Below are 15022 nucleotides of genomic sequence, written 5' to 3'. Positions count from 1 at the left end.
ATAAAAACTTCATTCATCGAAATTAACATTTTGGATCAATATAGTTCCAGGTTTTCCGCCCACCAACTCCTGGACCCAGACCGGTGGAGGTTTGCTGTTCTATGGACAGCACAGCACGCACTGTACCCTCTGAAAACAGTCGTGTGTTCTTAACCGTGTGCGTCTGTGTTTTAAGTCCTCTGATCTACAGGCTCCCTGGCGATGAAGATGTAGAGAGAGAAACCATTCCCCGTGAAGGCCCCATGTTGAACTGACCTCTCCTTGTCTGTCCCCTTTGAATCCCAAATATAAAACTCTTCTTGCTTTGTTGGAACACTAAGATTAAACTTTGATTTATTTAAAGTCGTTTCTGAATCACATTTTGAGTTTAATCTCTTATTTTCTTTGCACCGATAAAAAAGTTATTATGTAAATAATAGTGTTTGTATTTATGTATCATATGTATCTGGTCAGTTTTTAGGACCAAAAATGTTTTTTTATGATGATGATGATGATGATGATGATGATAATTATTATTATTGTTATTATTATTATTAATAATAATAATAATAATAATAATAATAATAATAATAATAATAATTGCATGAAACTCAGTGTAGAAGTGCCTCTGTGCCTTAAAGATTACAAAAAAAGATTTGGAAAAAAAAGAAAAACTTCACGACTTGCACTTCTGGCTCCAGTCATAAATTCCACGTTTTAGGAAAAAAGTACTACATCAGCTTGTAGTCTTTAAATATTAATAACCATGTTCCCCCAGAGGTGATCAACAGGGGAATGAATAAAAGGTCCTTTAATAATGCAACATGTCGCTGTGCCTTGCTCCAATTGCAACAGAAAGCATATCCCGCTTTGGTCATGAATTAATATAGATTAATTTAGGACGGAAACAAGGTCTTAGGCTCTAGAGAGAAAGTGTTTGTTTTGCATCCCATCAAATTACCTTCTCCTGCACTTTTAAATGAAAAAAAAAGCATAACTTAACATGAGGATGAACACCCTTATTGAGAGTGTTTCCTTCCCAGCCCCTCAATGAGCACGGCTTCTTCTTTCAGACGTGGACGAGTGTGCGGCAGGACTGGCCGTGTGTCCCCGCCTCAGGAAATGCTTCAACACCTTCGGCAGCTACATCTGCAAATGCCACGAGGGCTTCGACCTGCAATACATCAACGGGAAATACCAATGCATAGGTACGATAAGAAGGTCTCGCCGTGAAGAAATTCAAGATTTTGTTGAAAGGGTTTTATCTCTTTCTGACAGCAGTGTCACATTTTACACTGTATGAGAGCAACGCAAATACCACTATACCACCATTGCGGCTATGACATAGACTTTGCTTAATTGCGGCTCTGTGGAGTACTCCATTCTGATTGGTCGATAGCAGCAATAAGCAGTTGGTTATTTCTGAATAGGTTAGGTTCATTTTTAATTTTAACTAGTTATGAAATAATTTCAAATCAGTTTTCCATCTCAATGTATTATATTATTTATGAAGTAGTTGTGTAATAAGCAGGATAACGTGCAGCCTGTCTGGGGTTATTTTTCGATAATGGCCGGCTAACCTTCTAACTTGATGACTTGTTAACCTTTCTACTTGAAATTTGAATAATTACTCATTTTGCTATTCAGATGTAAGTGAGTATTGATTCCTCCACTGTCAAACCGCAGCAATGGGGGAACATATATCCACCTTTTTCTTTACAGGGTGTACTTAATTGGGATGAATCCTAACGAAGTGTCAAAAGAAAAGTACTTTAAGCAAACCCAGTTCAGTTGACCCACGACACGCCCTTTCACCTCTCTCCCTCAAAGTGGACGGAAAGCAAATTGGCCACTCACTGATTTATTTTCTTCCCACGTGCGTTTAAACGGCAGATGTAAGCCGAATCCTGATCTTGTTTGTGATCTGATCGTCTTTCAGATGTGGACGAGTGCTCCTCGGGCCGGGGCCGCTGCGGCGGCTACGCCACCTGCTACAACACGCCGGGGTCGTACAAGTGTAAATGCAAAAGCGGCTACTGGGGGACGGGCCACGACTGCAAGCGTAAGATTAAATTTTTTTTTTAAAAACAACGCCCACCACGCTATACCATAAGCCAACCTTTCCAAAGGGGGAACAGGAGGCCCTCGCTTTTGGCTCTTTGTGTTGAGTGTACCAGGGCTGAAATTCCTTTCTTTGTAATGTCCGTCAGTCCTTATCGCGTGTGTCTGGGCTCTAATGTTTTAAGACGTGAGATGATTCTCTTCCTGGCAGTCTGTCCTCGGGCCGACCAACCACTCCTCCCGCTGACTGACAGCTCGTCCGTCCCCTGCTATTATTTATGATTATCGTTATTTTCCGCTGTTACTTCATCACGGGGGCCAAACAGAGCCGATGGGGACAACGGGGGCTGGAGTTGTTCTTCAGCCCCGTCCACCGGGTGTGAAGACGAAGCAGCTTTTTTTTTTTTTTTTTTTAGGAGCAGACTCGCTCCAAAACGCTACTTGTGTATCGAATATCAAAGTCCCCCCCAAGTAACCTTATATCGCACCGGCGGATTTCAAACCCCGTTCCCTTCGGCCATTGTCGTCTGTCAGCCCTGAGCCGCTGTGAGATTCCTCCTCAAACCTCGAACCCAAGAACGCTGTGGAGGAGGAGGAAACAATCGCAAAAAAGAGACGGCGTCGCTCGGCTTGGATGACGACGGCGGAGCGGAGGGTGATTTAAAGGGCACGGCTGCTGAGAGAGGGAGAGAGAGAGAGAGAGAGAGAGAGATCACTCTTTAGACTCTAACCTCCAGGCTACAAACACAAGAGGAATTGCTGATTGAGAGGGAGACTTAAAAACTGATGAACTGAGGAACAGGTTGAGTGCCCACTTCCCCAAGGTTTCCCACCAAGCACTACTACCATGAAAGTAAACTCAGTAAAAATAAACATCTTAAGCACACTAAGAGATAATAAGACTTGGAAAAAAAAAGTAATAGTAGTAATAGTAGTAGTAATCCATAGTTATATCCCATTTTTGATATCCCTAGACTTTAGTCGCTCACCCATTCTCTGCCTCATATTGTGGTTCTCCGTCTCTATTCTCTCATCACCACCTTCAGCCATTCCCAAAGTGGTCATTGACCCCCCGCTACCAGGGAACCATCACAACCGTATCCCAGATATGGACCACCGAAGGACCACCACCACCACCCTGGGTCCGCCGGTCACCGCCAAGAGACTCTCCGCCGCCAAACCCAGAGTACCTTCCACCACCGTCACCACGGCAACCACCACCATCACCACGCCGGCTCCAAAGAGAGTCTACACCCCGACGACGACAACGACACGAAAGCCGGCAATCCCCACCCGAAAGCCGGCGGTCCCCGCCCGCAAGCCGGCGGTCCCCACCCGAAAGCCGGCGGTCCCCACCCGAAAGCTACCGGTGCCCACCAGGAGGCCCTACAAGCCCTACGTGCCCCCGAAATGGCTGCCAGTCACCCCCCCGCCTCCCCCACGCACCGTCCACGTGGAGCCTACCAGACCGGAACCAGAGGCTGAGGTCACCGTGGACAACACCATCCAGAAGGACGTGACCAAGCAGAGAGGGGACGTGCACAGTAAGAATTACAGTTTTTCTTCATTAAATCAATATTTATTCGATTTTTATTTCTCCTACTCCTAATATTTATTGCGTTGTTAAAATGTTATTTTCGAATTATGTATCTTAATTCCAATGTCCCCTGGGAGGTCTCAGCAGAATAAATGGAACTAAATCAATTTACAGATTCTCAATATATTGCATTTAAGCAAGTTACATTATGGCGAGTTGTTAAGTGTGTCATTGTCAATAATTTAAAAAAAAAAACTTAAATGATATAGGAAAGCCATCGATCTTAGCAATGAGCATTTGGTGTGATAATATATCACATCATGATTATCATATGTTATTACCATCATATATTTATCTTGAACTTTTTCAACTTTATTTTATCTAAAATGGATTTACGATTGTCAAATCTATCTACATGTACATACACACACACTCATACACACCTATATATATATACACACACACACATATATATGTATATATATATATATACACATAACATAGAAGGATAATTAGATTGTCTATATATAATATATAGATAATAATAGAATTTCCTGTATTTAATTATTGTATTTATACTTTTAATTAAGTATTATATTATGTACAATATATATATAAGAGAAACTGTTTTATATTTATATTAGATATATTAAAAAAATACATATATATATATATATATATATCCTGTGGTATCTGGCACCAAGATGTTAGCAGCAGATTCTTTAAGTCCTGGAAGTTGCGAAGTGGTCCCCATGGATCAGGCTTGTTGTTCCAGCACATCCCACAGATGCTCCATCGGATCAGACCCAAACCCCGGCCATCCACATGATGTAGAAGAAACCATGATTCATGAGACCAGGCCACCTTCTTCCATTGCTCCATGTACAGTTCTGACACTCACGTGTCCATTGTAGGTGCTTTCAGTGGTGGACAGGGGTCAGCATGGACACTCTGACAGGTCTGCAGCTACACAGCCCCACACGCAGCAAGCTGTGATGCACTGTGTGGCACATTTCTATCATAGCAGCATTAACTTTTTAACAGTTTGTGCTACAGTAGCTCTTCTATGGGATATATATATATATATATATATATATATATATATATACACACAGTATATATACATACTTTATTCATGATTGTGTTTTTGTCGGATGTGTGAAAACAAATTTGCGCACATAATCTATACAATGTTAAAATTGGATTTCACTCACCGGACTCTCAGATTGCTTATATAGGCTTCAATAATTTATTTGTTTATGTTATGTGAATGGTATTTCTGTCCGTCGGGAGGTGGTAAACGCTGAGCGTGATATATGAACGCATAATTTGTTTCATCATGTTTTATTTTCTCGTAGCGATACATTCATAGGCGTAGGCATATTACATTCATTTTGAATTTATTTGTGGAATTTGACAACCGTGATTGCGGAGGAAGGTTTTAACCAACACATTTAGACAGCAGGGAAAAAAGTAACGGCAAACGACGAGCAGAAAAGTGGGACGATGAGATGATATTTATGCTCACTTTTGGCTGTCGTAATTGGAAAGGCGCAAACAAAGACCTTAATTTCCAGCACATTCCACGGTTCTGCAGTAAAACACAGCCATTTATGGCTTTATGCGCTGAAAAAATAAATCCATCTTAATCCGACCGAAGAAGGACAACATAATTATGGTATCGAATTAAAGGCACAACTTGGGTGCACTTTTCTGTGTCAAGGGATTTCAAGTATTTAGAGTATATACAAGAGGGCACTCAGAAGGCATGTGCTTACGTCCGACGTTCTTTCATTCTGACCACGACTTCTTTGTTCTGCAGAATTTAGTTTTGTTTTACAAGAAAAACCTGTTAGAAATAGTAAACAGCCAAAGCCAGGTCAGTCATTGTCTGGAATTCATTTTTTATTTATCATCATTCATTTAGCCGCTCCATCTCACAATCGGAACAATGCTGTTTTTCTTTTTCTTTTCTTTTTCCTTGACTTTTCCATCCTCCCAGTGGCGCACTGTTGACCTTTTGTGCAGCACACATTAGACCGAGTGATAAGCCCCTTGTGGAGTTAACTTGTTCTTGCTGCAGCTTCCAGATGTTGTTTTGATGCTTTTTTTTTTTTTTAATGTTAAAAGTTTTAGTTTTCATCGAACGGCATGGGCGTAGCAAGGCGTCCAATTTCCTTTATTTTTAAATTTTATTTTTTAACCTGTGCTGTCAGCATGCTGGGCATAAACACAGAGTATTTGTGCTCTTGCATCTAGGATAGAGTTAGTCTGCAAGTGGAGTTCAACTTCTCAACCTGCAATGCCACTCTTTATTCATTCTTTAATCATCAAGAACTGCTGCAATAACTCTGTCCTGTGGACGACCTGTAGGAGGACAAGATTGAGTTTGTTACACAGAACCACCACCAATCCCCCTCTTTGGAGAACCACCTTACCATGTTTTGGTCTTTAAACAACTAATCGCTACTCTAAGCGGGGGAGAATCACCACAGGTGAGACTGATAAACATAGAACCAAAAAAAAAATGTACATGGAAAAACATAAACATAGAAACATCGGACTACAACATGTACTGAAAAAACAGAAATAATTAAGTCCAGGCAAACTGGAACAGCAACTGGTCACGTTGCCTCTTCCTGTCATAGTTATGGCAGTAAATGAGGGAGGAAAGGAGAGGAATGCAACTAGGAGGGTGGTGGGGATGTGTTCAAAGCAGGTGCTGGTGGTATGTGTGTGCCTGTGATGAGACGCCTGTATGTGTGTGTGTGTGTGTGTGTGTGTGTGTGTGTGTGTGAGTGTGTGAGTGTGTGTGTTTGCGTGTGTGCGTGTGTGCGTGCCTGTGTGCGTGTGTGTGTGTGTGTATGTGTCCGGGGGTGGGTTGTTGGCGGAGGAGGAGGGTAGGCTCTTAGATTAATAATGGAACGCTCAACTGCTTGCCAGATTCAATACTTTCCACTGGTGAGTGCACGGCATTTTTCCCAATTGGTTCGGGTGTATGAGGTTGGTATTATATCGTAGCCCCCCCAAGCAGTGGAAAAGGCCCGAAGCCACCCCTGAGTCCCACGGCCTTACAGACACCCCATGACCCCAGTAAAGTCCCAAGCACCCTGCCCTGCAGCCACAGAAGACCCCCCCCAGCCCACAGAGCAACACCCACGCATGACCCACAGGAGCATAAACAGTGCCAGAGGGTTGGAGGAGACCCTGCACCCCCCAAGCGCACTCATACAATCCACTCCCATGTGCAGACGAGGGCATAAGACGCACCTGCAAGCACAGAACCCAAGCAGGCCCAGAGACACACCACCAGAACCGTCAAGCCGGCAGGGCCCCCATGCTCATCAACGCCCCGTGCAAATACGAAGCCTGGCATACCGCAACAGGCCAGATAGCCCACCTGACCACAAGCCCAGAGTCCCCATTCATACAGCCGAGTGTGCTCGGCGCAGGACATCCGGATGACAGCCCCCCACCCCGCCGCCCTTCCCACGCCCGCAGACAGCCAGATATGTGGGCCTTCCTCCAACCCTGGTACCTGGGGCACCCGCCGCAGAGGAGCCACGCAGCGGGGGCAAGGCCAACAGCCGCCGCCCCCCCCCCCCGCACCAGATCTCCAGACGTTGTTTATCCATCTCCCACAGCTGGACCTTCTCAAAACCAGAGCTCTTCACAGATTCTAACTTTTGGGGTTATTAAACCTTCATCATCTCAATTTTAGAGATGTTTATTCCAAAACCACACAAGTAGGTCGATGCAATGCAACTAATTGTAATTGCTCCACCACCACTGTGGGATCTCTAGAATGGTGTTTTCCAACCATTTTACTGCTATGGCACAAATGTTCCAATTAAATAAGCCTAATTGCACACCACAAACACAAACTAAAAATAAATATAGGGGACTAATGTAAAGTCCAAGGCAAAAACAAAAGGTAAATCATTGTCCATAGTTCACATTGAATGAGAGCGATTAACACTTTGCATTTCACCAAATTAAATCATTTTGACAGAATGAAATGATTCTCGGGAGAATTCCATGTACAACTCAGAGCCACACCGCCTCTTCTGACTCTCGCTCATTTTTCGGGAAGTCTTCTCTCACTCACTGCGATATACCGACTGAACCAAACGAACGAAGAATCAGAAAAATTAAATGACTCTGTTTACTGAGTGACCCGTCAAGAACCGAAGCTCAAAAAAGAGTCAAACCTTTCATCACGACTAATAGTTCTCACTTTCAGTGAGAAACATGAACTTGTTCTAATGAACGCAGAGGTGCTATTCTTGCGGGAACAGATTCTGACAATAGACCTAATCTAATCACAGCTACATATTTGATTAGACAAACAATGTGATAAAGTAAAAGAATGAAATAGAAAAAATGGAAGTATGCAGTAAACCTTAAAAAATACAAAAAAAAGTGCTGTATACAATAAACCTAAAAATGAAGAATAAACAACAATAAACTTCCATAACAATAAAATAATATTGAAACCATAGATTTAGACAGGCAGTATTCCACTTATTTCCACACAAAATGCTAAATTTGAAACCATTCCAGGACAAAGTGTTCCATATCTGATCCTGTCTAGCCACAAAAAGCCATGCATACATATAAAGCAAGGACTTCCCACTCTGTGACAGACTGCCCACTCGCTGTGCGACACACCTCTCAATTTCATCAGCGCCGTTTATTAAACCCTAACACATGGCCGCTCGGACACCAGTGATACTGCGAGAGGGACCGGAAGATTAGGCTGAGATGCGGAGGTGCGATACCGCCAGATACCGTGGGATCCGACCCTGATGTCAAGATGGCATCACGTAATTAAAACAGGAAAAAAAGAGGAGAAGATAACACCTGTCTTGTCCGTGTCGTGCGCGAGAGAGATATCGACCCCGAGACGTTCCGAATCTAAGCGTAAGGTTTTACACGGAGATACCTCAAAGCGTGACGAATCATCTGAGGGCTTTTGTACTTTTTGGTTTGATCACCTGCTGCTGTGAGTGATAAAGAAGGGATTATACATCTTCAAGCACGAAAAATAAAAAAAACTCTCACTCCCTTACTGGTTCAACTGGGTGAACTGAAACGCGGCCGGATTGAAAAAACAACAAACAAAGACCTAATCAATGTTTCGATCGATGACATCACCTTGAAAGGTTGATTATAATACGATAGAGGATTGTCTAGGACAGTGTTTCCCAACCTTTTTTCTTCCACGGCAAACCTTTTAAGAAGAAATAACACCAGGATCCACTAAAAAACCCACCACTTACCACTAAAAAACATCACAAACACGTAGAACTCGGCTTATTATTATAATGGCCCACTGATAGTAAGTGATGTAAAACTTGTGAACGATTCGTTCGTAGCGAACAAATCTTTCGAATGAATCGGTGGTCAGGAGTCACTCCGGCAAATAATGGGCAAACGAGTGTTCGACTTTGACAAACAATACTGGGGACTAAATGAAAGACCAAGGCAAGAAAAAAAGGCCAAAGCATATTTGCACTATTCACAATGAATGTGACCGATCTCCTCTTAACATGATTCTGTTGTGATTAAACCATTGCAGCAACTGAATCGAATGAACAGCGCGTTGGAAAACGAAAGGACTTCTTTTACTTCGTGACTCGTCAAGAACCCAGTCTCAAAAAAAATGTTTTCTCACTTTCGGCGAGAAACTCGAGCTTCTTCTAATGAACACGGACCAGTTATTCTCGTGGAAACTGATATTTTAGATCCGTTAGTACATTCTTTCAGTTTTGATCTCGCAACACGCGAGCTGCTTTCCATTATTATTATCTTTTTGGTGGAAGTTGAAACTTCGGGGCAAAGTAAGGTTACTGCACCCGTGTTCATTGTGTACAAACAAACAGTCCCTCACACCATTAGTCGTGTTGTGTTGATCATTCCATCACTGTTTTGGGATGACACGGCGGGGTCACAGTTTGGATTACGTCTTTGCCTGCCGGCTCTGTGGAGTGGAGAAAACCCCTCCGGAGCTGGAGCCCTTATTGACCTTCCAAATATTTGCCCCGAACGAACAAGGAAAAGGTCAAATGGCGAGTGAACACCAAAGGGTGGCATTTGTTGAAAATCTAATTTATGGCCGCTTTTTTTTTTTTTTGGTCAAGCTGCTGAACAAAGACGATGGATCGTCTCATTAAAATAAACTAAAACGTTTCTTTACCCACAGAGTGACGGCGCCATGTTTGTTGAGATCCAAATGAAAGAAAGAGCGTCTGATCGATATCTGCTTAATATTGGATGTGTGTTTACACACTGAGGCAGCAGCTTCCATCTGAATACAGCAGACTGGCTCTGCAGGAGCTATCTCAATTCTCAATGTCACCCTAACACCTGCGAGAGAGAGAGGGAGAGAGAGAGAGCGAGAGAGAGATAGATAGATAGATAGAAAGATTGATAGGGAGAGAGGGAGAGAGAGAGGGAGAGAATGAGAAATATATAATATAAATACATCTTAAAATTCAACTGAAAAATATAAAAATTGGCAATATGCAATACACCCAAAAAATGTACAAAAAACATTTAAAACAACAATAAACAAGAAAAATAATCCTAAAATAAACAATAAAAGATTTTAAAAACAACAATTCAAAATAAACCTAAAAATACATAATACAGTGATGAGGAAAAACAATTCTGGAATAAACAATGAACAAGAACAAATTGGCAATATACAATAAACCTAAAAATGCATAATAAACAGTCAAAATAAACAACAACTTGGTTTCAAAAGCCAAATTAAAGCCACAGAGTGTTGCTGTTTTTCAATGTTTTTTCAGTCTTGCTGATTCTACTCTCTGTAATAATATTCTTTGGCTGTTGCTGTTGAAATTGGTTCGTTACATGCTCAACTACAAAAATAGACACACGCACACGCACACGCACGCACACACACACACACACACACATACAGAGACATACACACTCCAAATGCCGGGCATTGCTGGAGAGGCAACAGTTACTACTCAAACCTAGAGTCTGACACCATAGGACTGTCCCAGAGTTAAGTGCAACTGAGAACTTTTTTGGAATTACAGGAGAAATTAAATTGAATACATTTTAAAGAAAGAAAAGTTTTGATGGTAGCTTGCAACTTGCAAGTATCTTTTTTTTCATTATTTTTATTGTATATTTATATTCCATGAGGGATAAACATGTTTGTGATGTGTTTTGTGTCTTTAACAACTAAATAGATAGAGTCATAAATACATGTATGAATATGAATACACAAATAAACACAGATTTTAAATGCAACTCGATGGGGGATGACAGGACCCAAAATCAAGCCTGGATTGGGGGGGGGCTAGCATCCAGGGGCCCCACGCGGAGCACACTCTGCTACTTGAGATATTTTTTACTGTAAAACAAACTAAATTTGCACACTTCCATTTCCAAATTAACACATTCACCAGCACTCTCGCGTTGCAATGACATTTCACTGCTTAAATGTATGAACGTATGTATATGTATGTGACAAATAAACCTCTTGAAGCTTGAATCTTGAATCTTACAGGAAGTCCACAAATTCTTAGTTTTTTTTCTGTCATTTTGTCATGACTTAAAAAGAGGCCTTACAGGCAACACGGTGGAATCTTATCCCAAAATGAAAGGATAGAAAATAACCTTTTCAGTTGCTTCCTTGTCAATCCCGCTCCAGGCCTCCCTCGTCAGTTGACCTTTGATCGTGAATCCTCGCAGCGCTTCTGAACCTTTTTTCCCCTGTTTATTAACAAAAACCCCTCCTCCCACCTCTGCCCTGGTCTCTTCCTCTGTCCTCTCTAGTCCCGCGGAACCACGGCTTGAACACCGTCCTGGGGGTTGACTTCGACGTGGAGCTGGGCAACACCGCGGACGAAGCCAAGGACGACCCGGGTAAAGAATGCGAACTGCGACATGGTTTTGATCCACACTCTGTAGGGAAAACTAAAACGATGACAGATGAGTTACAGTCACCGTCCAACGATCAATTCCTAATGTGTCGAGGGGAGAAAGAAACGCTAATTATGATGGCGTCCAGATGTGTTTTTATAGGCCTTCACCAAGTGCCGACACATGACATCTTGCCAACTTATTTATGTGATGGCCCACAGCCCAGAATACATTGCCACGACCCCTTCACTACTTCACCACCAGTGACTTTGTGGATGCTGTGGTGATTCATTGATTAATTTCAGGGTTAATCGTTTATCGCTACATTTACTTTGGTTTTGCATAATGTAACAGTAGTATATAGTATGAGATAGTAATTACATTTTTTACAATTTCATATAATAACATACTTGACATAACATTACATAACGTAATCATTTATTCCTTCTCAATGCTGCTCAATGATACTATGGCATTCATATGGTGGCCCTGAGAGCTCAACGCACTGCAACTTAAGAAAACTCATGCAAATAGACATAACACAAGCAAATTCCGAAAAACACTACCGCATTAACAGAAAACACAAATGCATTAAAAGAAAACACAACTGTATTAAAAGAAAATGCAAATGCAATAACAGAAAGCACAACCGCACTAACAGAAAAAACAACTGCATTAACAGAAAACTCAAACGCATGAACAGAAAACACAACCACACTAACAGAAAACACAAACATATTAACAGAAAACACAACTGTATTTACAGTAAACAGAAATGCATTTACAAAAAACACAACTGCTTTAACAGAAAACACAGACACATTGACAAAAAACACAAAGGCAATAACAGAAAACACAACCGCATTAACAGAAAACACAAACCCATTAAGAGAAAACACAACCGCATTAACAGTAAACACAAAAGCATTAAGAGAAAACACAACCACATTAGCAGAAAACACAAAGGCATTAACAGGAAACATAATCACATAAACAGAAAACACAAATGCATTAACATAAACACGACCGCATTAACAGAAAACAAAAACGCATCAACAGAAAACAGAACCACATTAACAGAAAACACAACTGCATTAACATAAACACGACCGTATTAACAGAAAACAAAAACGCATCAACAGAAAACAGAACCACATTAACAGAAAACACAACTGCATTAACATAAAACACAAACACATCAACAGAAAACACAACGGTATTAACAGAAAACACAACCGCATTTACATAAAACACAAACACATCAACAGAAAACACAACCGCATTAACAGGAAATACAACCCCATTAACAGAAAACACACCCGATTAATAGAAAACACAACTGAAAAACCACATTACAGAAATGAGCCACACGATAACAGAAGTGAGCCACACCGGATGCACTGATATTTCTGCAATAAAATATATTAAACTAAATATTAGACACTATTTTGTGTCCGTAATTATAAGAATTTATACAAGTAACAACCTGGAGCCGCAACTATCACAGACCAGTCGCACCACACAAGACCACCAGGTCCAAATCCTCCATCTGCTTCCTCCATACAATTAATAAATAGAAAAAACAACTTTTATTTCAATCCACAGTTTTTATTCAAGCCATTAAAGTGCGATGTTCCAGAGAAAGCGGCTTCCACCGGCTCCGTGATAGTGTATTGAAGTTTGCGAAGGATTCAAATCTTTTGGGTGAACAAATTAAACGGAATAACTTGAGCTCTCAGTCAGTTGCGAGCCAATGAGATTTACAGTCACATTCACAGTGAGTGTTTCCCTGCGACCAATTCTGTGATTCAGTGAATCAGTGATTCAGTGACTCAGTGATTCATTCGCAGGTACACACACACAAGTGAGTCAGTCCCCCTTTTCAACCAAAAGATTTGGGTGAAAAGGGGGACTGACTACTATGTTTACTGGAAACACACTTAAATGGCTGAAATAAAAATTGTGGAACTATGTAAAAGTTGTTTTTTCTATTTATAAATTGCATGTAGGAAGATGAGGAGGATAATTACAGACACAAAATAATTTAGTTTAATATATTTTATTGCAGATAAATCAGTGCATCCGGTGTAGCTCACTTCCGTAATCGTGTGGCTCACTTCCGTAATGTGGTTTTGCGGTTGTGATTTTCTGTTAATGTGGTTGTGTTTTCTGTTAGTACGGTTGTGTTTTATGTTAATCCATTTGTGTTTTCTGTTAATGTGGTTGTTTTCCGTTAATGCGGTTGTGTTTCCTGTTAATGTGGTTGTGTTTCGTTTGAATGCGGTTGTGTTCCCTGTTAATGCGGTCATGTTTTCTGTTAATGCGGTTGTGTTTTCTGTTAATGTGGCTGTGTTTTTTGCAATTAGCTTGTGTTTTGTCTATTTGCATGTGTTTTCTTGAGTTGCAGTGCCTTGAGCTCAGGGCCACCATACATTCATATTCATATACTTACTCATCCTGTACTTTGTATCCACCTATATCCACCTATATATATATATATATATACACCCTTATATTGTATACCCACAGCCACACAAGCAGCCATACTGCCACTTAACCAGCTAAATTATATTTGGTATATTTTTGTATATTTTGCATTTTTTTGTTTTTTATTTGGCTATTTTCATTTTTTTATTTAGCTGTTTCCTTTGTATATTGGGCTGTTTTCATTCTTCACTTGGCTATTTTCTTTGTATATTTGGCTATTCTTTTTGCGGCCTGTTAAGCTTTTTTTAATGCCAATTTTCAGTACAGTAAAGCACCAATTTTTACCACAACAAATTTCTTGTATATGTAAATGAACATGATTTTCTTCCCTTTGTTCCCTCAGAGGCTGGATATTTTAGCTGCTCCTTTGATAACGGTCTCTGTGGTTGGATCATGGATCGGGACGGGGACCTGCACTGGGAAACCACCGCTGATCCGGCAGGTAAATAAAGGATGGAAACCGTCTTCGTGGAACAGTAAACACAATAGACCTCGACTCGTATCTCATCTGAGGTCCCGTCTCTCAATTGGTGCGTAGGCGTGAACACTGTTTGGTTTTTCGTGTGTGTGACACTGGGATGGACCGGTGCCTCTGTACTCCATTGGAACCGCCTGCGATCCTGAGCAGGCATAAGCAGGAATAAATTTGTTTTTCATTAATTCTGGTGAGCAGGAACGGAAATCTTTATTTGTTTCCCCCCGAAAATCCAAAGTATTTGAATATGTGGTTTGCAAAGTGACATATTCCCAAGTAACAGAAAATAAATAAATAAATAAATGTTATAACAAATAATAGAAAGCGCTTACAAAGTTTACGAGTCAAGATAGAAATACTATTTGGTCAGAGTAAGGAAGGCCGTTTTTGGGGAAACCAGATTTCCAACATTGTCATATTACAGAACGATCGATGGCTTGAATCTCTTGGCAGAAAACTTATCTTGGCTTAAGTGGCTATTTCCCATTTTTCCAAGTTTGAAAACTCCACCAACTCATTTCTGGCTACAGTGAACTCCAGGTTGAATTTCGCATTCTAAACAAAAACATGCCTCTTCG

At 41.1% G+C, this 15022-nt stretch overlaps 1 protein-coding gene across 2 annotated transcripts in view; it reads left to right on the top strand.

Moving 5' to 3' along the window:
• npnta (nephronectin a) overlaps window positions 1–15022 on the top strand; it is a 45736-nt gene that overhangs the window by 29716 nt on the left and 998 nt on the right. For both annotated transcript variants that reach the window (XM_079999103.1, XM_079999102.1), the window contains 5 exons: window positions 1053–1187; window positions 1919–2041; window positions 3087–3584; window positions 11396–11485; window positions 14313–14411. In XM_079999103.1, the coding sequence (XP_079855229.1) occupies window positions 1053–1187; window positions 1919–2041; window positions 3087–3584; window positions 11396–11485; window positions 14313–14411 (945 nt within the window). The remainder of the gene's footprint in view (window positions 1–1052; window positions 1188–1918; window positions 2042–3086; window positions 3585–11395; window positions 11486–14312; window positions 14412–15022) is intronic.

Source organism: Zeus faber (genome assembly GCF_960531495.2).
Source record: "Zeus faber genome assembly, chromosome: 4".
In the NCBI taxonomy this organism is placed as follows: Eukaryota; Metazoa; Chordata; class Actinopteri; order Zeiformes; family Zeidae; genus Zeus; species Zeus faber.
The sequence above is the reverse complement of the archived record's forward strand: the minus strand, read 5'-3'. Positions and strand labels throughout refer to the sequence as shown.